This window comes from Globicephala melas, chromosome 2, assembly GCF_963455315.2.
Source record: "Globicephala melas chromosome 2, mGloMel1.2, whole genome shotgun sequence".
Taxonomy (NCBI): domain Eukaryota; kingdom Metazoa; phylum Chordata; class Mammalia; order Artiodactyla; family Delphinidae; genus Globicephala; species Globicephala melas.
Genome location: NC_083315.2, coordinates 142884044 through 142911213, shown reverse-complemented (window position 1 = coordinate 142911213; position 27170 = coordinate 142884044). Strand labels below are relative to the sequence as shown.

Sequence of the window (27170 nt, the reverse complement as noted above, 5' to 3'; positions counted from 1 at the left end):
AAGCTGTTTCAAAACTTATGTAGAAATATAAACAGCTCAATAGTTAAAACTCAGTTTTAGGAATGATATAAATTTAATCAATGCTGAACTTTATTTAAAACGATTTCCTCGAATGGATTTTGTGTACTTGAATCATAATTACTGTTTGGTATATTTAAGAAGTTAATGTGTAATGTTTGGATGTTAATATCTATTGAATGATTAAATCCCCCAAATCTACCTTGTTTTCACTCTGTTACTCTACTTCTTTTGGCCTGATAGAATGCATGACATGTTTTATTATAGTAGTTTTTTTTTTTTCTTTTAATACCTGCTGTGACCATCTAGTACTTTTTGGAGCATGAAGAGATGTACCCACTGAGAACTGAGTCCCTCACTCTGTTCCCTTTGCTACTGCACATGACAACACCCCTCAGAGATGTAGTTTTAAGCATTGAACTCGATATGTTAATTGGTTTATATTCATGAACTGGACAGATTCTTTAAAATCATCACCATCCTGCTCCTCACAATATAATGAGTCATTTTGTACTTAAATTTTCGGGTGCCAGAATGCATATATGTTACTCTGGAAAAACATTTTACCTTTTGTGAAAGATGGCTTGGAAGAATTAACTGTGTGTGAAGTGAATGAGAGTGACAATAAAAATTATTTTTTGGGAAAAAAAAAAGATGTTAATGTGTAAGATCATGTAAGCCAGTGGGAGCAGCTCCCCAACTTTTAAAGTTAGAAGCTTCCTAAATTCATTTGGAATTCTGTTCCCCCGTCCTGCCCCACATTCTTCAGAAATATAAAATGAATCATCCTAGGTGCAAAGCTTTATATCATGCATTTTTTTCTGAGGTACCTCAGTTACCAATATAATTTTGTTGTCAGTGCCATATTTTCTGGTCTGCTCCTATGGCTAAGGTTTTTGTACTCACTTTGAAGGGACCCTGTAACAGGGTCTGGACAGTTGCACAGTTGGAAGTTTCTAGGTTCCATGGAAAAGGAGGATGGTATAGGAAAAGATAGCAGAGTTGTCTAATCTAGAAGAGGTACTCCTACTAAGTGCTATAGACATAGGGTTACCAAGACATACCTTGTCCTGGATTTCATGGAGCTTACATGTTGGGAAAGAAAACAACACTGGCTCAATATGAACAAATCCTTTTCCCACCCTGTTTAGGCCACATCAGGACACTGAGGGAAAAGAGAAAAAATGTAAAAACAGAGAAGCACATATGTGCTAAATGACCAATATCTTAACCAAGTCTGGCCACAATTGTCATGGCACATATAATACTCTGTACTTATGTACGTATGCAAACATCCTCATTTGTCTTAGACTTCCACCACAGTAGGGAAACAGTATTTCCTGCTGCCTAGGAGAACAAAAGGAAGCTAACAGGTTATTGAACCAGCCATGGGGAAAAGAAAACTAGGATATCTACTGTTCCATATTCAAAGTAGAAATAGGATGTAGCTTAGAAGTATTATAGTTTACCCCTGTAAACACAAACTAATTTGTGCCAGTTTGAAATCACTAGGTTTGACTAGTTTCATATTCAGACCATATTCAGTGCCCCCCTCTTTCCTTTCCTGTTACTTCCTGGCATTTATTGAGTAGCTACTATGTGCTGGCAACGTTCTAAATGCTAAGGATAAAGCCATGAACAACTTGTTTCACATGCCTACCAGCAAGCAGTTGAGGATAGCAGTTGTTTTATTTATCATTTTACCCCTGGTATCAATATAGCTTTGCATACGGCAGACACTCAACAAATGGTCGTAAAGCTAATAAAATAAAAAATTTAAAAACACTCTCAAATAATTGTGGGTGTATGCCAAGATTTAGTTATAAAGGTCTTCATCAATTACTCACAATTGAGAAAGATTAGGAACAATCTAATGTCTGACAACAAGCGATTGTTGTCAGACATTAAATCAGTCAAATTATACTTTTTACTAGAGAATAATATGTAGGCATTAAAATGACATAGCGGAGTACTATGTAATGATATGGACAGATGTTTATAGTATACTGAGTATAAAAATGGAGGGAAGGAAAATGGAAGGCAAAAATAAGTATAATTTCTTTGTTTTTTAATACACATTCACATACACATAAACTGTATACATGCACAGAATTAAAGAATAGAAGAAGAGTAATGTTGGGTAACAGGATGATGTGTTAATTTCCTTTGCTTTAAAAAAAATCTATATTTTCTAAATTTTCTTCAATGAATGTTTACTTGTTCTAAGATTAAAGAGTCACATTAGGGACTTCCCTCACAGTCCAGTGGTTGAGACTCCACGCTTCCACTCTAGTGGGTGCGGGTTTGATCCCTGGTCGGGGAACTAAGATCCCGCATGCCATGAGGCTAGGTCAAAAAAAAAAAAAAAACAAAAGTTACATTAAAAATGTATAGCTGGGCAGGTGGCGTTCCCAAGATGGCACAGTAGAAGGATCCAGGACTCACCTCCTCTCAGGCACAAAAATTTTAGAATTATTTACAGAACAACTATCAATGAAAAAGACCAGAACCTACCAGAAAAGATACTATAACTAAAGACATAAAGAAGGAAGCACAACAAGATGGGTAGGAGGGGTGAAGTCATAGTAGAGTCAAGACCCAAACCCCCAGGTGGGTGACATACAAATGGGAGAATAATTAAAATTGCAGAGGTGCTCCCTAAGAAGCAAGGGGTCTGAGTCCCACATCAAGCTCCCTAGCCTGGGGGTCCTGTACCAGGAAGACGAGCCCCCAAAACATTTGGCTCTGTTGGTCAGCGGGGCTTGCTTTCAGGAGTCCCAGAGGATTGTGGGAAATAGAGACTAAACTCTTAAAGGGCACACAAAATCTCACATGCTCTGGGACCCAGGGAAGAAGCAGTAATTTGAAAGGAGCCTGGGTCAGACCTACCTGCTGATCTTGGAGAGTCTCCTGGAGAGGCAGGAGACAACTGGAGATCACCCTGGGGAAACAGACATTGGCGACAGCCATTTTTGAGAGCTTGTTCTGCTACGTGGACACTGGTGCTGGCAAATGCCATTTTGGAATCCTCCCTCTAGCTTATTAGTCTCAATACCCAGCCACACCTCTGCCCATCAAGCTTGTAGGCACTGGTACTGCGATGCCTTGGGTCAAGCAACTAACTGAGCCAGGACACAGCTCCACTCACCAGCATACAGGCTGCCTTAAGATCCCCTGAGCCCACAGCCACCCCTGGACACGGCCCTGCCCAACTGAGGGCACAGGACCTGTCCCCACACACCACTGCATAGGCACTAGACCTGAGACCCCCAAGACTCTGCAGTCAGAGATACTGGGACACAGTTCCACCTAGTAGTGGGCAGGCACCAGCCTCAGAATCCCCTGGGTCCTGATCCCACCTACCAGTGTGCCTGTTTTAGCCTTGGGAGCAGTCTCACGCAATAGCAGGAACCTTGGACGAGAATGCTAGGCCTGGGACAACTGCAGCTCCACAGCCCACTGTGGCAGGACCCAGACCACCCACCAGCAGGCCACTACCTGCCCTGGGACTGGCTGGGCCCCTACACTGCCCAACAGCAAGCCAACACAAGCTTTGGGACATCCTGGACTCCGTAGCCAGCTGTGTCAGGAATGCCCCAATGACCAGTGGTCTGACACCAGCTCTGGGACCACCGGGCCCTGCAGCCAAACCCTGCCAATGGGCCAGCACTAGCTCCAAGACTTGGCTTCACCCACTGGTAGGTGGGTACCAGCCCCAGGATGTCCTGGACTCCGACTTCACCCACCAGTGAGCCAGCAATAGCCCTGGACACCCTGGGATTCTGCAGCTAGCTGTCTTGTGACCCAGCCCCACCAACCAGTAGCTGGCAGCTCTGTACAAGGCAGCGCCTGGTAACCAACAAAACTGGGGGCCAGTCACACCTACCAGATTGCCCAGAGTAGTCAGCCTGCTGAAACAGAAGGACCTACATAGCCCACATAGGGGACACCCCTATAGCACATAGCTCTGGTGACCAGAGGAGGGTGCACTGCTGGGATACATAGGAAGTCTTCTACAAAAGGCTACTTCTTCAAGATCAGAAAATGTAACCAACCTACCAGATACATAGAAATAAAAAACAGCAAGTAAGGCAAAATGAGGTGATAGAGAAACATGTTCCAAATGAAGGAACAAGATAAAACCCCAGAAGGAGAACTCAGTGACATGGAGATAGGCAATGCACCCCAGAAAGCGTTCAAGGTAATGATCGTAAAGATAATCAAAGAACTAGGGAGAAGAATGGATGAACAGAGTGAGAAGTTAGAATTTTTTGACAATGACTTAGAAAATATAAAGAAGAACCAGAGATGAAGAACATGATAACTGAAATGAAAAATACACTAGAAGGAATCAACAGTAGACTAGGTGATACAGAGGAACAGATCAGTGAGCTGGAAGACAGACTAGTGGAAATCACTAAAGCTGAAGAAAAAAGAATTTAAAAAATGAGGACAATTTAAGAGACCTCTGGGATAACATCAAATGTATTAACATTTTCATTATAGGGGTCCCAGAGGAGAAGAGGAGAGAGAAAGTGGCAAAGAACATATTTGAAGACGTAACAGCTGAAAATTTCCCTAACCTGGGAAAGGACACAGACAACCAGGCCCAGGAAGCATGGAGAGTCCCAAACAGGATCAACCCAAAGAGGACCACACCAAGACACACTAGTAATTAAAATAGCAAAATTAAAGATAAAGAGAGAATATTAAAAGCAGCAAGGGAAAAGCAATGAATAACATACACAGGAACTCCCCTAAGGCTATCAGCTGACTTTTCAGCAGAAACTCTGCAGGCCAGAGGGAGTGGCACAATATATTTAAAGTGATGAAAGGGGAAAACCTACAACAAAGAATACTCTACCTGGCAGGACTCTCATTCAAATTTGATGAAGAGATCAAAAGTTTCACAGACAAGGAAAACATAAAGAGTTCAGCACCACCAAAGCAGCTTCACAATGAATGTTAAAGGGAATTCTCTAAGTGAAAAAGAAAAGGCCACAATTAGAAACATGAAAATTATGAAAGGAAAAAGATCATCATAAAGGCAAATATACAGTAAAAGTCAACCACATACAAAGCAAGTAAGGAGGTTAAAAGACGAAAGTAGCAAAATCATTTATATCCATGATAAGCAGTTAAGGGATTCACAAAACAAACAGACATAAAATATGATGTTAAAAATAGTAATTTTGAGGGAAGGTGAGTAAAAATGCAGGGTTGTTAAAATGTTTTTGAACTTACGAGATCAGTAACTTAAAATAATCACGTATACATATATATATGTAAATTGCTATATATATAAACCTCATGGTAACCACAAACCAAAAATCTATAATAGATACACAGAAAAAGGAAAGGAATCCAAACATAACAATAAAGATAGCCATCACACCACAAGGGAAGAGAACAAAAGAAGAATGGAACAAAAAAGAACTACAAAAACAACCCCCAAGCAAATAACAAAATGGCAATAAATACATACCTATCCATAATGACTTTAAGTGTAAATGGACCAAATGCTCCAATCAAAAGACACGGAATGGCTTAATGAATACAAAAACAAGACTTATATATATGTTGCCTACAAGAGACTTGTTTCAGATCTAAAGACACACACAGACTGAACATGAGGGGATGAAAAAAAGGTACTCCATGCAAATGGAAATCAAAAGAAAAGCTGGGGTAGCAATACTTATACCAGACAAAATAGATGTTGAAACGAAGATTGTACAAGAGAAAAAGAAGGATGTTACATAATGATCAAGGGATCAATACAGGAAGATATAGCAATTGTAAATATATATGCACCGAACATAGGAGCACCAAAATACATACAGCAAATATTAACAAACATAAAGGAAGAAACTTACAGTAACACAGTAACAGTAGGGGACATTAACAAACCACTCACATTAATGGAAATATCATCCAGATAGAAAATCAATAAGAAAACATTGGACTTAAATGATATATTAGATCAAATGGAGTTAATGGATATATAGAGAACATTTCATCCAAAAGTAGGAGAATACAAATTCTTTTCAAGTGCACATGGGACATTCTCCAGGACAGATGACATGCTAGGCCACAAAACAAGCCTCGGTAAACTTAAGAAAATTGAAATAATATCAAACATCTTTTCTGACCATAATACTATGAGACTAGAAATCAAATACAAGAAAAAATAAAACTGCAAAAGACACAAACACATGGAGGCTAAGCAATATGCTATTAAACAACCAATGGATTACTGAAAAAATGAAAGAAATAAAAATACCCGGAGACAAATGAAAACGAAAACACAATAATCCAAAATCTATGGAACTCAGTAAAAGCAATTCTAAGAGGGAAGTTTATAGCAATACAAGCTTACCCCAGGAAACAAGAAAAATCTAAGATAAACAACCTAATCTTACACCTGAAAGAAGTAGAAAAAGAACAAACAAAAACCTAAGTTAGTTGAAGGAAAGAAATCATAAACATCAGAGCAGAAATAAAAGATATAGAGACTGAAAAAACAATAGGAAAGATCAATGAAACTAAGAGCTGGTTCTTTGAAAAGATAAGCAAATTGGGTAAAACTTTAGCCAACTCATCAGGAAAAAAGAGAGAGGACCCAAATCAATAAAATCAGAAATGAAAAAGGCAAAGTTATGACCGATACCACAGAAATACAAAGGATCATAAGAGATTATAAAAACTACTATGTACCAATAAAATGGACAACCTGCAAGAAATGGACAAATTCCTAGAAATGTACAATCTCCCAAGACTGAACCAGGAAGAATTAGAAAACATGAACAGACCAATTGCCAGTAATGAAACTGAATTAGTAACCAAATAACTTCCAACAAACGAAAGTCCAGGACCGGATGGCTTCACAGGTGAATTCTACCAAACATTTAGAGAAAAATTAACATCTATCCTCCTCAAACTATTCCGAAAAATTGCAGAGGAAGGATGCCTCTAAACTCATTCTATGAGGTCAGCATCACCCCGATACCAATACAGACAAAGATATCACACACACAAAAAAATTACAGACCAATATCACTGATGAATGTAGATGCAAAAATCCTGGACAAAATATTAGCAAACCAAATCCAACAGTACATTAAAAGGATCACACACCATGATCAAGTGAGATTTATCCCAGGAATGCAAGGCTGGCTTGATATCTGCAAATCAATCAGTGTGATACACCACATTAGCAAATTGAAGAATAAAAACTATATGATCATCTCAACAGGTGCAGAAGAAGCTTTTGACAAAATTCAACATTTATGTATGATAAAAACTCTCAATAAAGTGGGTATAGAGGGTACATACCCCAACATAATAAGGCCATATATGATAAGCCCACAGCTAACATTATATTCAATGGTGAAAAGCTGAAAGCATTTCTTCTAAGATCAGGGACAAGACAAAGATGCGCACTCTCACCACTTTTCTTCACCATAGTATTGGAAGTTGTAGACACAGCAATCAGACAAGAAAAATAATAAAAGGAATCCGAATTGGAAGGGAAGAAGTAAAACTGTCACTGTTGCAGATGACATAATACTATACATTAGAACACCCTAAAGACGCCACTGGAAAACTACCAGAGCTCATCACTGAATTCAGTAAAGGTGCAGGATACAAAATTAATATACAGAAATCTGTTGCATTTCTATACACTACCAACAAAAGATCAGAAAAAGAAATTAAGGAAACAACCCCATTTATAATCACAATAAAAGGAATAAAATACCCAGGAATAAACCTACATAAGGAGGTAAAACATCTGTACTTAGAAAACTATAAGACACTGATGAAAGAAATTGAAGACCACACAAACAGATGGAAAGATACACCGTGTTCATGGACTGGAAGAACTAAAACAACCACACAACACAAGGCAATCTACAGACTCAATGTAATCCTTAAAAAATACCAATGGCATTTTTCACAGAACTCGAACAAAAATTTTTAAAATTTGTATGCAAACACAAAAGACCTTGAATAGCCAAAGCAATCTTGAGAAAGAAAAACAGAGCTGGGGGAATCAGACTCCCTGACTTCAGCCTATACTACAAAGCTACAGTAATCAAAACAGTATGGTACTGGCACAAAAACAGAAATATAGATTAATGGAATATAATAGAAAGCCCAGAAATAAACCCATGCCCCTGTGGTAGTCAATTAATCTATGACAAAGAAGGCAAGAATGTACAGTGGAGAAAAGACAGTCTCTTCAATAAGTGGTGCTGGGAAACCTGGACAGCCATATGTAAAAGAATTAAAGTAGAACACTTTCTCATACTATATACAAAAATAAACTAAAAATGGATTAAAGACCTAAATGTCAGACCAGAAACCATAAAACTTCTAGAAGAAAACCCAGAACACTCTTTGACATAAATTGTAGCAATAATTTTTTGGAGCTGTCTCCTAAGGCAAAGGAAACAAAAGCAAAAATAAATAAATGGGACCTAATTAAACTCAAAAGTTTTTGCACAGCAAAGGAAACCATTGGCAAAATGAAAAAAGAACCTACGGAATGAGAAAAAATATTTGCAAATGATATGACCAATAAGGGATCAATATCCAAAATATATAAACAGCTCATACAACTCAATATTAAAAAAAAAACCCCAAACACCCTGATTAAAAGATGGGCATAAGAACTTAATAGACATTTTTCCAATGAAGATATATGATGGCCAAGAGGCAGAAGAAAAGATGCTCAACATCGCTAATCATCAGAGAAATGCAAATTGAAACCACAATGAGATATCATTTTGCACTTGTCACAATGGCTATCATCAAAAAGACCACAGGTAACAAATGTTGGCATGGATGTGGAGAAAAGGGAACCCTTGTACACTGTTGGTGGGAATGTAAATTGGTGCAGCCACTGTGGAAAACAGTACAGAGATGCCTCAAAAAAAATAAAAATAGAGCTACCATATGACCCAGCATTCCACTCCTGGGTATATATCCAAAGAAAATGAAAACATTAATTTGAAAAGATACATGCACTCCAATGTTCATAACAGCATTCTTTACAATGGCCAAGTTTGGAAGCAACCTAAATGTCCATCAACAGGTGAATGGATAAAGAAGATGTAGTGTATATAGACTATGGAATACTACTCAGCCATAAAGAAGAATGGAAGTTTGCCATTTGCAACAATATGGCTGGACCTGGAGGGTATTATGCTTAATAATATAAGTCAGACAGAGAGAGACAAATACTGAATGTTATTGCTTATATGCGGAATCTAAAAAATACAACAAACTAGTGAATATAACAAAACAGAAACAGACTCACAGATACAGAGAACAAACTAGTGTTTACCAGTGTGGAGAGGGAAAGGAGGAGGGACAAGATAGGGGTAGAGGATTAAGAGGTACAAACTACTATGTACAAAATAGACAAGCTACAAGTATGTATTGTATAGCACAGGGAATATAGCCAACATTTTATAATAACTATGGAATATAATCTATAAAATTTTTGAATCACTATGTTGTACACCTAAAACTTGTATAATATTGTAAATCAACTATGCTTCAATAAAAAAGAATAGTAAATAAACAAGAAAATAAATAAAAAAGAAGAAAAAAGAAAACGTATACCTAGAATATCTAGAACAATGGCCTAAGAAGTTCATAATAGAACTGGACCAGGAAGAGAAGGTGATCATGTTACACCCATTTTAAAATGTTTCACCGTCCTACTACTAATTATTGGGTTGGCCAAAAGGTTCGATCGTTTTTTTCTGTATGATGGCTCTAGCAGCACTTAGTTGCCTTTACCTTCATTCTAAACAATTTTGTTTGATTGTATGTGACAGCTGTCATATCAGTGTGCATTTAAAAAAAGACTTATCAAAATTTGTGAATTTTTGTGTAGTCTTTTTTTTTTTTTTTTTTTTTTTGCGGTACGCGGGCCTCTCACCGCTGTGGCCTCTCCCGCTGCGGAGCACAGGCTCCGGACGCGCAGGCTCAGCGGCCATGGCTCACGGGCCCAGCCGCTCCGCGGCTCGTGGGATCCTCCCAGACTGGGGCACGAACCCGCGTCCCCTGCATCGGCAGGCGGACTCCCAAACACTGCACCACCAGGGAAGCCCTGTAGCCATTTTAATATTGAAGATGGAGGAGAAAAAGCAACATTTTCGGCATATTATGCTTTATTATTTCACGAAAGGTAAAAACGCAACTGAAACGCAAAAAAAGATTTGTGCAGTACTGTGACTGATCCAACATGTCAAAAGTGGTTTGCGAAGGTTCGTGCTGGAGATTTCTCGCTGGACGATGCTTCACGGTTGGGTAGATCAGTTGAAGTTGATAGTGATCAAATCGAGAATGGAGACATGAATTGAGAACAATCAACGTCATACCACATGGGAGATAGCTGACACTCAAAATATCCAAATCAAGCGCTGAAAATCATTTGCACCAGCTTAGTTATGTTAATCGCTTTGATGTTTGGGTTCCATATAAAGTGAAGAAAACCTTCTTGACCATACTTCTGCATGCGATTCTCTACTTAAACGTAATGAAAACGGTCTGTTTTTAAAACAAATTGTGACAGGCGATGAAAAGCGGATACTGTACGACAATGTGGAATGGAAGAGACCGTGGGGCAAGCGAAATGAACCACCACCAACCACACCAGAAGCCGGTCTTCACCCAAAGAAGATGATGCTTTATATATGGTGGGACTGGAAGGGAGTCCTCTATTATGAGCTCCTTCTGGAAAACCAAATGATTAATTCCAACAAGTACTGCTCCCAGTTAGACCAACTGGAAGCAGCACTCAACGAAAAGCGTCTGGAATTAGTCAACAGAAAATGCATAATCTTCCATCAGTATAACTCAAGATCGCATGCTCCTTTGATGACCAGGATAAAACTGTTAGAGCTTGGCTGGGAAGTTCTGATTCATCCGCTGTATTTACCAGACATTGCACCTTTGGATTTCCATTTATTCAAAAATTCTCTTAATGGAAAAAATTTCAATTCCCTGGAAGACTGTAAAAGGCACCTGGAACAGTTCTTTGCTCAAAAGGGTAAGTTTTGGGAAGATGGAATTACAAAGTTGCCTGAAAAATGGCAAAGGTAGTCGAACAAAAGGGTGAATATGTTGCTTGATAAAGTTCTTGGTGAAAATGAAAAATGTGTCTTTTATTTTTACTTAAAAACTGAAGGCACTTTTTTGCCAACCCAATACAACTCCTTAAACAGCACTGAAAGACAGTATACAGTCAGTAGTAAGCTGACTGCTTCAGGAGAGTCTTTTTTCGCACAGGTAGTTCCTAACTCACAGATTATGTTCCCAGAGTCTATATGAGAAATTGGCTGTTTGGAACCTGGAACACATTCCTTTAAAAATAATATTACAGATGGTGGGCAAGACTCCAGGGTAGTTAAAAACAAATCTTCATTTAGCTCATAATGTTACTAATATGTTGCTGAATTATGCTTTAGTATTAACCTGAATTTTGGAAACAAGGTGGAAGACTGAAGAAAGAATGTTGAAATGGAAAGCATTTGTTTAAGTTATCTTCCTATCTACCTTTCTAGAGTCCTTTCCTGCTGTCAAAGGTACTTCTTGCCATGCCTACAGTATCTTGCTATGCTAAGGTTCTGATGTGGTCCTGTTCAGGATTTGCCCTGTGAGTCAAAGAACTCTAAGTTCTAAGTGATTAGTTCCTGTTTATTTAGGACAGCAGATTTACCCAGATGTTGCATGTCTGATTTGAACTATTAAATATTAATATGTGAACAACTCACTCTCAGGTAGAATACTTTTAAACACAAATGCACCTCTAAATATTAGATTATCAAGAAGTACAGCAAAGTGAACAGAACAAACACATTTAGCCAATGTGGAGGATATTTGGGCTTAATAAAACACCTCTCCTAAACGGACTGGGTCTTGAGAGTCAGGGAATAAGGAGATTAATTGTTCTTTTAAAGTTTCTTGCTGTTCATGGCTTTTCCCCTTTCACTTCTCAAAAAGCTTCCCTTCTCTTAAAAGTACTGATAGAGGAGCTTAGATGGTGAGTAGGGGAAAGGTTAGAATAGGGTAGCCACTTGTGAATCTCAGTCATTTATAAATTGAATTAATGTAGATCTGAATACCAAATTACCATTATTTACATTGCATGCACGCTCTCTTCTCCTCTTTCCCATTCTCCTCTCTCCACTCCTTCCCACCCCCTGGAAGATACTATGAACTTGTTATAACAAATTACCCAGAGGTAATAAATGCTGCAAAAGTGGCTCTAGTAGTTGTGGGAGGAAAGATAAAATAAGAAATTATAAAAGGAAGGGGATTTTCTCTTTATGGAAGGGAGAGGTGTCTATTTTACAGTGAATAAGAAGCTTTATTTAGGGGTCCAGAAAGTAAACTTGAGCTACTGTAATAAATCCTCTTGCCTTTTTCTCCCACTTCTATATCACCTAAAGATCTAGAATTTTGCAACTCAAGTCCTTATAATTCATTCATACCTACAGTCAATATTTAATTCAAAATTTAAACTAAATTTTCCTCTCTGGCTTTTGAAATATTGATAGTTACTATTTACTTAGGGGTTTTATCTATTAAAATGGATATAGACTATTTAGTTTATTAACCTTAATATTAATAAATTGTGGGTGCTAAGCCCAGTTAAGAGGGCAGCATGGTACAGCAAAAGGAGAAAGACCCTGGAGTTTGACAGGCCTAGGTTGGACTCCTCATTCTGTCTTTTACTAGTTGTATGACTCTGAACAGCTTATTTAATTTTTTTTAGCTTCATATTATTATCTACAAAATGAGGATAAAAGACACTTATCTGGATTGGTTGTTTCATGAGGCCTAAATAAGATAAGTAAGTGAAAGAATGTAGTATAGTACTATATATATAGTAGGTAGTAAGTAAAGATTAGTATCTCTTTCCAGGAAAAGACTGGCATGTTTGGAGTGAGGAGGCTGGAGAAAATGGATGTGGATTGGGTGGGGAGGAAAGACAGGAGTGAAATAGAATTGAAAACTTTTTTGTAGTTCTTACTAATAACTATCTTACTCATTTCTGTAGTACCAAAGACTGAGACAACATCTGATATAGCATAACACTTCATAAAAGTTTGTTGGATTATTAGAGTATACTTACCCACATATAATAAAACCCCAATTCTGCCACAAGTATATAATTGGCACCTTGGAAAGATCATATTTGTAGCAGAATAGAGGGTGAGTTAGAGGAAAACAAGGCTTGACGCAGGGAGACCAGTTAAGAGGATAGCCTCATGTGCCTAGACAAAAAGTAAACGGAGCCCCAAACTAAGCCAGGATGGTAGAAATGAAGAGATAGGAATGTACAGAAGTACTGATGAGGGAAACTGTATGGGATTTAAATATAGGGCTGAGTGAGAGACGGAAGCTTTCCATTCAGGTTTCTTATGGCTCGGGTGACTGGGTGGCTGGTGGGCACAGTCACTGAGCTAGAAGAACTCAAAGAAATGCAGTAAGATGGAAGTGGGAGGTGCAGTGAGAAAGGAAAGGAAGGAAAATGAATTTATTTATTTTTATTTTTTATTTTATTTTTCGGTACGCAGGCCTCTCACTATTGTGGCCTCTCCCGTTGCGGAGCACAGGCTCCGGACGCGCAGGCTCAGCAGCCATGGCTCACGTGCCCAGCCGCTCCGCGGCGTGTGGGATCTTCTTGGACCGGGGCACGAACCCGTGTCCCCTGTATCGGCAGGCAGACTCTCAACCACTGTGCCACCAGGGAAGCCCAATGAATTTAATTTTACATGTTGAATTTGCTCTGCCTATTGAACTTAAAGAAAATATACCTAGTAAGCAGGTGGATCTAGGCATGGAGCTCAAGACAGAGATAAGATCTGGGAGTCAATAGCATACAGAATTCGAAGGAAAAAAGGTCAAGGGTGAGCCATGGTGACACTTCCATTTGGGAATGAGCATAGGAAGAGAAGCTGCCAAAACAAGAAAGAATAAACTACAAATGGAGAATGAAGAAGTTGAAATGGTGTACTGCTGGAGAGGAATGTAAAATTGTGGTAGAGAGACCTAATAGCTGGGTTATGCAGGCATTTTATTTGTGTTTACAGACACATACCATTTTGATGAGGCTTTGCAATCCAGATGAAGATGAATCAACACTGACACCCTTCTGTTCTATGTAATAGCCTTCAAAATGTCTTTCGATTTAATCTCTTTTTTAAAAATTCTACTTCCAAATTTGAGCATAAGCTCTGGAACTTTCTAAAACATCTTTATAACTAGGCTGTAGTTTATAGTGCATTTACAGTACATGTAATTTTAAGGACAAGATCTATATCTATTTCAGTTTTGAATCTTCAAGAGCCTTTGGTTAAAAGTTCATAGTAGAATCATGATTAAGTTTACCACACCCTTGTTACTTCCTGTGATCCATGAACCAGTGGCTTGGTATTCTTGGGAACTTGTTAGAAATGCAAAATCTTGGCCCACTCCAGATTTGCTGAATCACAATCAGCATGTTTAATAAGATCTCCAGGTGATTCAAATAGGTACACAATTAATACTTCCTGACTAACTGAACAATGAATAAACAAACTGTATTGTTGTTCTTATTTCTAGTAGGTCTCCAACTTTAGCTCATGTGATACAACTTGGGCAAATTATCTTTCCAAAATATGGTTTACTATGTTAATTCTGCTTTTTAAAAAAGCTGCAAATTTAACCAAATTGGGTAGTGCTGCCTGGATTACAAAACCTTTCAAAATCTGGCTTCAAATTTCTACCAAATTTACACATATTATCCTTTTACCTGAACCTCCTACTCTAAACAGTCTGGCCTGACCTGAGTAAACTATTCTTTCTACTTCTCTATTTTTGTTCATTCCGTTTCCTACTTGGTTAACATACTCTCTTTTTCTAAATACACAAATCCTATTTATCCTTCCTGTTCTAGCTAAAATGAAATATCTTCATAATGATATTATCTTGTCTTCATAATGAGAATTGTGGATTGTTACTTTCAAGAAACTTAGATTCCATTTCCACCTCTGCCACTAACTTGTATATTGCTGGGCAAGTTCAATGAACATCTCTGGGTTTAAAAGCTAGTCTTTTTCATACACAAGGCCAATAGGCACATGAAAAGATGCTCAACACTGCTAATCATTGATAAATGCAAATCAAACCCACAATGAGATATCACTTCACACTTGCCACAATGGCTTTTATCAAAAAGACCACAAGTAACAAATGTTGGTGAGAATATGGAGAAAAGGGAACCCTTCTATGCTGTTGGTGGGAATGTGAATTGGTACAGCCACTGTGGAAAACAGTATGGAGGCTTCTCAAAAAACTAAAAACTGAACTACCATATGACCCAGCCACTCCATTCCTGGGTATATATCCCAAAACACTAATTTGAAAAGATACATGTACCCCAGTGTTCACAGCAGCATTATTTATAACAGCCAAGATATGGAAGTAACCTAAAAGTCCATCAACAGATGAATGAATAAAGAAGATGTGGTATATACAATGGAATACTACTCAGCCATGAAAAAGAAAAAACTTTTGCCATTTGCAACAACATGAATGGACCTGGAGTGTATCATGCTTAGTGAAATAAGTCAGATAGAGAAAGACAAATACTGTATGATATCACTTATATGTGGAATCTAAAAAATAAAACAAACTAGTGAGTATAACAAAACAGAAACAGACCCACATATATCGAAAAAAAACCTAGTGTTTACCGGTGGGGAGAGGGAAGAGAAGAGGGATTAAGGAGTAGAGGATTAAGAGGTACAAACTACTATGTATAAAATAAATAAGCTACAAGGATGTATTGTATAGCACAGGAATACAGCCAATATTTTATAACTTTAAATGATGTATAATCTATAAAAATTCTGAATCACTATGTTGTACACCTGAAACTAATATAACATTGTAAATTATACCTCAATAGAATTTTTTTTACATTGTAAAAAATTTGTCTTTTTAGAGAAAAACGCTAGGAACCACAATGGTATTGTGTTCCACACAATGAGAGAAAATATGTCTAAGGAATGTGTTTTAATATTCACATAATAGTTAAAAATGGATGTTTTAAAAATGTAGTTAATGCTCACGTATTTGAAGCACCCCTCCCATAAGCTCCACTGTACCCTCTTTTTAAATGAAATGTACAAGAAACAAAGGCAAAATTCATCCAGGTCAATCCAAATAAGTTATAGAGTCTTACCCTTCAATTTTAACATTTATTGTTAAAGTCATGGTAGGTGATAAGAATAAGAGCTAAGAAGTAGAATCATACAGAATTTAAACCCAGACTGAAACCTTTTAAAAGTAACAAGAATAGCACTCTTACTCCCTACTCTTATCTGGCATAGCTGAGTAAGGGTTCTGTGCTTGCTGACATTCTTGAGCTATTTCTCTCCCTGCTTTAAACATAGGGTAGTTTCTCCCGTGACCCTGCTTGTTTCCCTGGAGAGCTTCACATAGAGGCTTCTGTATAACAACATTAGCTTTCACTAGCAAACGGCTATATAGGAAAGAGAAGGATGAAGAGGGAGACAACCTTCACAGAATATCAACAGGCTGCAGATTAAATGTGCGTTGTTTCCTTTGCTAAATTCCCAGCACAGATTTCCATCTGAACAGTTATAAATTCTTTCCTCCCACATTCCACCTCTGCATTTTAAACCATTTACTCTGGGCCTCTTCAATACAGCACTCTAAGGCTGAGAAAGTTTAGATTTGCATCAATTGTATTTTAAAAAAAATTGTTCTCAGTTTTATGTAAGGTATTAAATCCAAGAAAAGAATATACTAAAGATGTACATATTCTCAAAATTGCCTATATCTTGCTTATAAGTTTTGTTGTTCTTTATATGCTGTTGTTTCAAGGGACATTTTGAAGTTACATGTAATAGCAACATTAATTATTAGGAAATGTCTACAACGAATCAACAGCTGGTCCTAGAAAATCAAATATTAGCATATCAACATAGGAACCTTTCAATGGTGTTTTGGCCTTTGTAGTAAGGTAATGGCAGCATATATAGTATATATCAAGTTAGCTTTTTATTTTAATACAAAAGTACAACATTAGGAGGAGAGAATGAACAGAATTATAGTCAAGACAGCATAAGGTAAAAATGATACACACAAACAAAAAGCACCTTTTACCTTATAATAGTTCTTAGAGCTCATTAATGCACTTGGAGGCAGGGCCAAAGTCAGCAGTGGCTGGGAAACAAATTCTAAATCTGGTGCGTTTGTTCCCTAGAGTTTCAGGTCTGTTCTGTGCTGTTGGAACTCTTGGATTCATCCTACCTCCTCTCAGAAATTACTTTTTGCCTTCTTTAAAGGTGTATCTGCATCAGGATAATTTTTAGATGCTTGGAAGTTTATATATATGAAAGGATGGGTTACCAGTCAGGTCCAAATTCAACCCTCCCTGCTTTTTTTCACTGGGTTCTTTCTATCCCTTCCCAGGGCTACGGAGACTGGGTCAGGGTGATACTAGGTAACCTGCAGCACTGGCTTCACCAGCATGGGTTCTAAGTTGGCTGGTTACTTACCTATGGACTTCTCTAGAACTAAACTTTCAGGTAAATACAAATGGTGAATTAAAAAAATAAAATGATGTTTGAAAATATGTGTCACAGACTCTACTCCAGTGTCCACAGAGAAAGAAAAAAATCAGGAGGAAAGAAGAGAAGTTTAAAAGGTGAGATTAACATTATAACTACTGCCTTTCAGGTTACTAGCAAGACGCTGTGCTCCAGGTTTGGACTACATTGTGTCCAGTTTGAGCCTAAACTGGGGTTTATAGGAGTCCCAGCATACCTTGTGAAATGGTAGGACAGAGCCTTTTCAAGAGTATATTTGAGCCCTGGGAAAGCACTCATCTTAAGGGAAGGAGGATCCAGGCATAATGAGCTTTGCTCAGTGACAAGGTGGTGATAAGACAGAAAGGGGCAATTATGGGTGACAGATACATCAGGGCATCCATCACTCAGATATGTCTCCTAGCTTTGTCTCCAGCAGGCTGTTGTTTGAGTGTTACTAAGAGCAGGCACACCTCTGGTGAACTGGAAATAGTGCCTGGTGAAAGATGGCTGAACAGCAGTGTTGCATGGAAGTGGGATGCTCAGAAAGAGCAGACTTGTTTTTGATTGCATGTGCAGCTGGAGCTGGAGACGTAGTTGGAAATTTATAGAAATACTTGGAGAATTTAGCAGAGGGCTGAGTTAATTTAGTAAATGGGGTAATATGCTCTCAGAGATGGGCAATTATAGTCAATGTGCCTCCCTTTGTATTTACAAGTGGGTGAAGCCTGGAGAAACTCAGGTTTTATAAGAATACAAAAATCAATATAAAAGTCCTAGAAAATAATTGTACTTAAACTTCAAAGAATCAGTTAGTACTAATTTTGACATTTCCTTCTTACTCTTCTCACCCATGTCTTCCCTATCTTTCTTGACATAAGTAAAAGTATGAATAGGAATAACACCCAAAGCAGAGCAACATATTTCTCCTATTGTAAAAGGCATTCCAGGAAAATGTCTATCGCTAAAGGACATAGACATCTCCATAATTCTTTGACTTCTGAAGAATGAAATAAGTGAAAATTATGGTATTAAATTTCTTTCTCTTTAGCAACAATCCCGCCTAGTTAGTACTCCCAAAATTCATATTTGTACAATAACAACTTCAAAATAAAATCCAATACTTACTTGTCTCCCACAATTCCCAAGTTGATTGTGGGGTAACCATGTTCCTGAATTGTTGCTAAGAGGGTTGAACGATTGCTGTCTCGAATCTTTCCTGGTAAGAGGTCATCTTCAGGATTTAGCAGCTACAAAGCCAAAAAAAAAAAAAAAACCACTACAAATTATTTTCTTAGGATAATATTGCCTATTGTTAATGGGGAAAAAATAGATCTAGTAAACAGAGTTTAGCACATCTAGCACCTATAACAGTATCTGGCCCATAGAAGATATATGCTTAAAGGATCTTTGATAAATAATGAAAGCATAGGAGGATCAGAAAACAGTCCTCCAGAATTAAAAAACATGCAGAAATTTAAGTGGTGACTAAACAGCAGGCCAAATTCACACCAGCTTTGGCTACAATTTGACAGAATAGTGCTCTGGAGATAGCTGCCTTTCTACTGGTTGGTTGTTAAAAAAAAAAAACAACTTTCTTTTTTCCTCCCACTATTATTTTCTAATCTGTCCTTCACTGAGAATATTTGAGGAAGAGACTGTGTGACATGATATTCTCAAGTCTGAAGAGAATGATCATTTATCTTTTCTTTCAAGCTTTTGATCTCTTTTGTGAAGTGGGATCAGTAGTAACGAAGAAGTTAAACTTATTTGAAGGAAAGGGAGCCAGATATCTTGCCTCTATTAGCAAACTTAAACAAGTAATACTTAACTGCACACACCCATGATTCCATGACTTTGAACTGAATCACCCTTTAGAGATTTAATATCTACTATTATATGTCAATGAAGAAAATTATAAGAAGCTTACTTTATGTTAGGATGTTCCAATGAAGCAGTGTAGCGTAGCAGCAAGCAAGAGTCTACCTTATTCAGATAAGGTTCAAATTCAAGTTGCCCAAACACATTATGCCATAATTTTCTCATTTATAATATATAGTAATAAAACTACCTTGAAAGGCAGTTGTTAGGACTGAGATAATGAACACTCAGTTAACATAGATAAATATACAATAAAAACAATTCTCTGTCCTTTCTTTATGATACATGATATTGAAAGAGCACCTAATTCCCCCCAATTGTTCTCATATTGTTACTCCTAGGTGCTAGTATGGATGGAATCAGTTTATAACGTGAACACAGATTTACATTTATTAGATTATAAAATACTTAAGAGTAGGAGGTCCCTAACACACACAGACACATACAACATGCAAGTTTAATTTACACAATTTTAAGATATACTTTGATTTCTGAAAATTACAAAATGAAAAAAAAGTACATCTTTGAAGTGAGAAAATCTGGAATATTATCTTAGGAGGTTGAAGGCAAGCCTGCACATTTCAGATGCTTAGGCTGTTAATATGGCCAATACCCAGGGTTTTGTATCTCAGTTCTGCCAAACAATGACCTAAAGCCCCTTTAGTCTTCCTTCTGACTCATTAGTGATACCATGTGGCTGGACCTTTGGCTTTATGTTGGAAAAGTAGTAGCTTTGCAAACAACTGTCCCCTTAAAATATCTGCAGAAAAACTTTGATCATCTTATTCACTGTCACCTGGGAGACTTCCCTTCAAATACTGCACTAATCTAACTTAATCAGATCCCATGTGACACTGCAACTCACTTTCATCCTTTGTCACTGGGAGAGCTTGGAAAATTGCTATTGCAGTACTAATACAGATTAATTTTCTGATCTTAATTAACACACAGTTATTGAACTTATAATTTTATAAGGCCAAGGCTTGCAGCTTTTAAACTCCATTAATCAGACAAGTTGCTGCAGAAAGAAAACTGAATGGTTATATAATATTTTTTTCACAAAGGGTACTGACCACCAACTGAGTAATAAGATTTCCCCGTTATTAGGGTGGTTTCTTTGCCATTCATGTTCCTCTCTGTTATTTTGCTGCACACAGTTCCAGAAATAATAGAACAATTAGCGATCACTGGAGAACCAGTTGTTTGTCTGTAAAATTGACATAATGAAATAATAGCTAGTTAAGTGAGGGTATGGGATTTCCAGTGCATTTTAAGTATTTTCAAAGAAAACATACAGAATCGAATGGAAGATTATAAGGTTGCATACACTAGAATAAATTCACAATATTCCTCTTTAAAAATGTAATCTTATTTTCCAGCTTCTTATACTTCTAGTCATCTCTGGAATGATGCCTGAAACTTACTGTAGTTAAAATATAAAAGAAAAAATACAATATAAAGTAAAATAAAACATAACCCAAAACAAACAAACAAGAAAACAAAAACATAACCCATTATCTTGATACCTTGTTACTTTCTTATCTACCCCATACTAAATTTCAATTTCCTGTTTCTGTTATTGTCAATGGTGCCACTGTATTTCCAGCTTTCAAACATTTAGCCTTTTATTTTTTTCCTTTTGTAGTCCACTATCTTCCCAAAGGTTTCAATCCTTAATCCTTACTCCATCTTTTTTTTTTTTTAATATTTTGCTGCTTTATACACGGAATCCATCTCCTCCTTGACACTACATTTTTATTCACTCTCTTATCAACCCTCCCCATCCCCAATTTCAGGCATTCAATATATCTGAATTTCTGCAAAAGTCTTATAATTGGCTATCTTGCTGACAGACTCTTTCCTTCTGAGAAATAAAATAGACACATCTACTTGCAAAACTGTACGATTACTTGCATAACAGGTAAACTGTACCAAACTATGATATGTAACAAACTATCTTAAGTCAAATTGTTATAACATAAGCTTGTTCAGACCTGTATGGTCCTATAAGATTATGGACAATTAGAGACCATGGTAACTCCATATGGACTCGTGCTCCAAAGATAAAATGCAATTGTTTCAGCAACTCACCTATTTCACAAAATGTGATCAGTCTGCCTAGACTGTACTTACTAACTACCTTAAAACCACCTCATGACCAATCCCAGTCCTCAAAATCCTGTAAGTATCCTTCTGTAACTTCTTCCTCTCGAGACACTACTGAGACTTTCAAGGTGATGCTCTTCCTTGCTCAGAAACTTTAATATATCCAGCTTTGTATGATCAACAGGTTTCCTTGGTGGCCTTTGTATTAGGACAATGATGGTCATGAAGGTCCCTACCAACACTTAGGCAAGACCTCATGCCACCACTATTCTCATATTGGTTACATTGCACTTCACTGAGGTCTTCTGAGCCTCTTTGCTCAGGGGAGTCTTTATGATGGTAAGTCCAGCACTTACATTAAACTCTGATGCTTTTTTGTTGAGCTCCCAAAGTTAGCTGAAATTTATTTTGTTTTTGAAGGGGAGCAGAATATGCCACCTCCAAATGTGCCCATTTGGCACATGCATTACTTTCAGCTGAAGGCAATCAAGACCCAGCAGACTCAATAAAAACATTTACTACTCCCTTAACTGACTAAAAGAATTTAGATAGGGGGCCTGGCCCAGAAAGAGAGCCATTACCAGAGATAACTTTTTATCTGACTTACCTGCATGGTAGGGCAAACATCTGATTACTAAACATCTGCTCTTCTCATCTTCCTGAACTGCCCTTCTCCCCTTTGAAGCCCCAGGCCCTATCCCATTCCCTAGCTCAGACTGACATACAAGCCTCAATTGCCTGACTGCCTTTGGGTCTCATATTTTTATGGGATTCCTGTATGCACAAAATTAAACTTTTCTCCTGTTAATCTGCCTTATGTCAATTTAATTATTAGATTAGCCAAAGAACCTAGAAGGGTAGATGGAAAATTTTTCTGCTCTAAGAGTAAGATTCCCAGGACTTTTTGGTTATCTGACTGAATTTGTAAGGATTTTTGTTTTCCTTAGTGTTGGTTTGCTAAAGTGTTGATTTGCTACTAACCATTTTGTTTGTCAATTGGCTACATTGTTGTGTGTCTGTAAGAACTTTTCTTTGTTTATGTATGAGAAACTGGCTTTCAGAGAGATCTACCTCCCCATTCTGGCCTGCTGACTTTTAGGGTTAGCTCTCAAGGGTTCAACTTTAGTTATTTTTTTGTTTTTAAAAAATTTTTAAATTTATTTTTTTATACAGCAGGTTCTTATTAGTCATCAATTTTATACACATCAGTGTATACATGTCAATCCCAATCACCCAGTTCATCCCACCCCCACCCCCCACCGCTTTCCCCCCTTGGTGTCCATACGTTTGTTCTCTACATCTATGTCTCAACTTCTGCCCTGCAAACTGGTTCATCCATACCGTTCTTCCAGGTTCCACACACATGCGTTAATATACGATATTTGTTTTTCTCTTTCTGACTTACTTCACTCTGTATGACAGTCTCTAGATCCATCCACATCTCAACAAATGACCCAATTTTGTTCTTTTTTATGGCTGAGTAACATTCCACTGTATATATGGACCAATCTTCTTTATCCATTCGTCTGTCGATGGGCATTTAGGTTGCTTCCATGACCTGGCTATTGTAAATAGTGCTGCAATGAACATTGGGGTGCATGTGTCTTTTTGAATTATGGTTTTCTCTGGGTACATGCCCAGTAGTGGGATTGCTGGGTCATATGGTAATTCTATTTTTAGTTTTTTAAGGAACCTCCATACTGTTCTCCATAGTGGCTGTATCAATTTACATTCCCACCAACAGTGCAAGAGGGTTCCCTTTTCTCCACACCCTCTCCAGCATTTGTTGTTAGTAGATTTTCTGATGATGCCCAGTCTAACTGGTGTGAAGTGATACCTCATTGTAGTTTTGATTTGAATTTCTCTAATAATTAATGATGTTGAGCAGCTTTTCATGTGCTTCTTGGCCATCTGTATGTCTTCTTTGGAGAAATGTCTATTTAGCTCTTCTGCCCATTTTTGGATTGGACTGTTTGTTTTTTAATATTGAGGTGCATGAGTTCTTTATATATTTTAGAGATTAATCATTTGTCTGTTGATTCATTTGCAAATATTTTCTCCCATTCTGAGGGTTGTCTTTTCGTCTTGTTTATGGTTTCCTTTGTTGTGCAAAAGTTTTTAAGTTTCATTAGGTCCCATTTGTTTATTTTTGTTTTTATTTCCATTACTCTAGGAGGTGGATCAAAAAAGATCTTGCTGTGATTTATGTCAAAGAGTGTTCTGCCTATGTTTTCCTCTAAGAGTTTTATAGTGTCCGGTCTTACATTTACGTCTCTAACCCATTTTAAGTTTCTTTTTGTGTATGGTGTTAGGGAGTGTTCTAATTTCATTCTTTTACCTGTAGCTGTCCAGTTTTCCCAGCACCACTTATTGAAGAGACTGTCTTTTCTCCATTGTATATCCTTGCCTCCTTTGTCATAGATTGACCATAGGTGCATGGGTTTATCTCTGGGCTTTCTATCCTGTTCCATTGATCTGTATTTCTGTTTTTGCACCAGTACCATATTGTCTTGATTACTGTAGCTTTGTAGTATAGTCTGAAGTCAGGGAGTCTGATTCCTCCAGCTCCATTCTCAGCCTTAGTTTTAAGGACTTTAGATATATATAAGTGATATTTTCCCTGTTGACTGGCTTTTAGCTAATGAATTCATGGATTCATCTAATAATAAACTTGTACTTCTCCTGGCATAAGTTGGCTTCTGTTTTGTCTTTCTTGCATTTATTTTTCTAGAAAGCATAGTTTCATCAAGGAAAATTTGGAATTGCAGTGGTCATTTTGGAGTACTTTTGACATGACAATTATTCACTTGAAAGCACTTTTAGAATAAAGGGCGAATACAATTCAGAATATTCAATGATTATCACTTTTATTGTTATGCACTGCTTCAAAATGAAATTTTAATAAAAATACAAAATATTTACAAGTTTGTTAAACCCTGTATTGAGGAAATTCTATGTCTTATTTGTCTAAAAGAGAAATCAGTTAGTTTATTTTAAGAGACCTCTCTCTCTTTGTTTCTGTTCTTCAGAGATTTACTCCTACCTTGATGGAATAATCCTATTTAATTCTATCTTGATGGTCTTGATGGAATTGTCAAAGGGCCTAAGACTGGTTGTAATAACTTACTTTCTCTCTTTTTAATGTATTGAAATGGGTTTGTCTGCATCTAAGACTTCTCCTCTTTGCAAAGAGAAGGTATTAGAATTTTATAGGTCAGTAACTATTACCATATCCATTGCAAACAGCTTCCTTATACATCCTTACTTTCTCCTTCTTTTGGAAAATGTAATTAAATAATTAATTCCATTAATTAATTATGGACATTAATTAATTATGGCCACACCTTAGAAATACCTAGATAGTCCAGACAAACAGACCTAACACAAAAAAAGGTGAGAAAAGTCAGATTATAAACTCTAATGGAGAATGGTCTTATTCTAAATGGCTTTTAATTAAACTCTGAAAAAAAAGTTTTAATTGAGAGTTAAATTAATTGCCTTGGTTGCTTGGATGTAAGAAAGAAAAAGGAACATACAGAGCTTTTAAACATAATCTAAGGAGTCCTTAAGAATTTGGTTTATAAATACAGAGGTTTACAAATGGTATTAGAAAAAATTCATATTCTATTTCTATTATCATGATTCTGGACATGTTAGACTGATTTAATAATTTTAGTTTAAAAACTGTCCTATGTCTTTTTCCTAACTTTACTACCATGTAAGAAAGTTATACTAGTATAACATTCTAGTTATGTAAGCCTTGGGTCTCTCTGCTTTTTTTTTTTCTATTCTTAAAGACTCTTATTTAAAAAAATTGTTTTTTAATTAATTTTTATTGGAGTTAGTTAATTTACAACCTTGTGTTAGTTTCTGCTGTACAGCAAAGTAAATCAGCTATACATACACATATATAAAAAATCTTAATAGGTTTTTTTTTTTGGCCATGCTACACGACTTGTGGGATCCTAGTTCCCTGACCAGGGTTCAAACCTGGGCCCCTGGAAGTGGAAGTGCGGAATCCTAACCACTGGATTGCCAGGGAATTCCCTATTTTCTTATTAAAAAAATCCTAATTTGAACCTTCTAAATTGCGTTCATCTAAATATGGGGATGATGATATGGAATGTCTCTGTGAAAAGAGACTGATGAGGTTCAAGACATGCTACCCCAAAATATGGCATTTGGCATAGTGAATATTTTAGCTGAAGGAATTTGAGAAATAGTACATGCAGGAAGGACTTTCTGACTTTCCCCTGAAAAACGTCAAAAAACCCTTATGTTAGAGGTGCCCTCCCTATGCCCAGAGGAAAGGAGCATCCTTATCTCTGAAGATGAAGGGACAGAGAGAGGAATCTGAAGGAACAGGCCTTGCTAAGTTTCCCCCAGTTTACTACACTTTCCTCATGACTTCTGTCCTTTCATATTTCTCCACAACTTTCCATTTTTCATCAAAACTAATTAAAAAAATGCTCAGATTTAACTGATTCTTCAGGTCTTCATTTTTTTTTAAATGAAGGCTCTCGTGTTACATAAAACTTACATAAATTAATGCTGTGCTTTTCTCTTATTAATCTGTCTTTTGTTACAGAGTTAATAAAATTCAGAGCTTGAGAAATTAGAAAGGTAGAGGAAAAAATATTTTTCCTCCCTTACAAGATGAATCCTTATAACGCTTCTATTAAATCATGACTTTATAAGAAATTAAATTGCCAGATCCTTAGTTAGCTCTAAGATCTTAAACTAATATTAATTTGATTGACTGGTAAATAATCTTGGATATGTGGACACTGAAATGTTTAATATACCAGTGCCTGACGTAGAGAATGGACTTGAGGACATGGGGAGGGGGAGGGGTAAGCTAGGAAGAAGTGAGGGAGTGGCATGGACATATATACACTATCAAATGTAAAATAGCTAGCTAGTGGGAAGCAGCCGCATAGCACAGGGAGATCAGCTCAGTGCTTTGTGTCCACCTAGAGGGGTGGGATAGGGAGGGTGGGAGGGAGTCGTAAGAGGGAGGAGATATGGGGATATATGTATATGTATAGATGATTCACTTTGTTATAAAGTAGAAACTAACACACCAATGTAAAGCAATTATACTCCAATAAGGATGTTAAAAAATATATACCAGTGTTTATATTAAGTACATCATTAACAGGTTAAAGTAACCACCATTAACAGAGTAGAAAGGATATATCAAGATAGAGGAATGCTTGTGCAGGGTAATGATTATGTTTTATTTATTAGGAAAAAACAGAACAATATTTTTCTTAAAGTAAAAATTACTGATTGTGCCAAAATATAAAGGAAGACAGTAAAAAACAAATTTAGGAGTATTATTCAGTAAAGTATAGAAGGTCTGAAGGGAAATGACTTATTGCTTGGCAGTAATAACTACAAATAATGAATATACAGGAAGAATAATATATATTAAAAACATTGACAAAGTTGGCTACATGACGTGGGTTTATTCATAAGGAAAAATGGCCTATGGATCTTTTATTGTAAATTGTTACTAGAATTTGGGTTTTCTTTTTGTTAAAA

General features: G+C 37.0%; 1 protein-coding gene across 15 annotated transcripts in view; it reads right to left on the bottom strand.

Moving 5' to 3' along the window:
• The window catches only part of GPHN (gephyrin), a 623627-nt gene that overhangs the window by 48464 nt on the left and 547993 nt on the right, over positions 1-27170 (bottom strand). For all 15 annotated transcript variants that reach the window (XM_060294925.1, XM_030855270.2, XM_060294927.1 and 12 more), the window contains one exon: positions 18765-18886. In XM_060294925.1, the coding sequence (XP_060150908.1) occupies positions 18765-18886 (122 nt within the window). The remainder of the gene's footprint in view (positions 1-18764; positions 18887-27170) is intronic.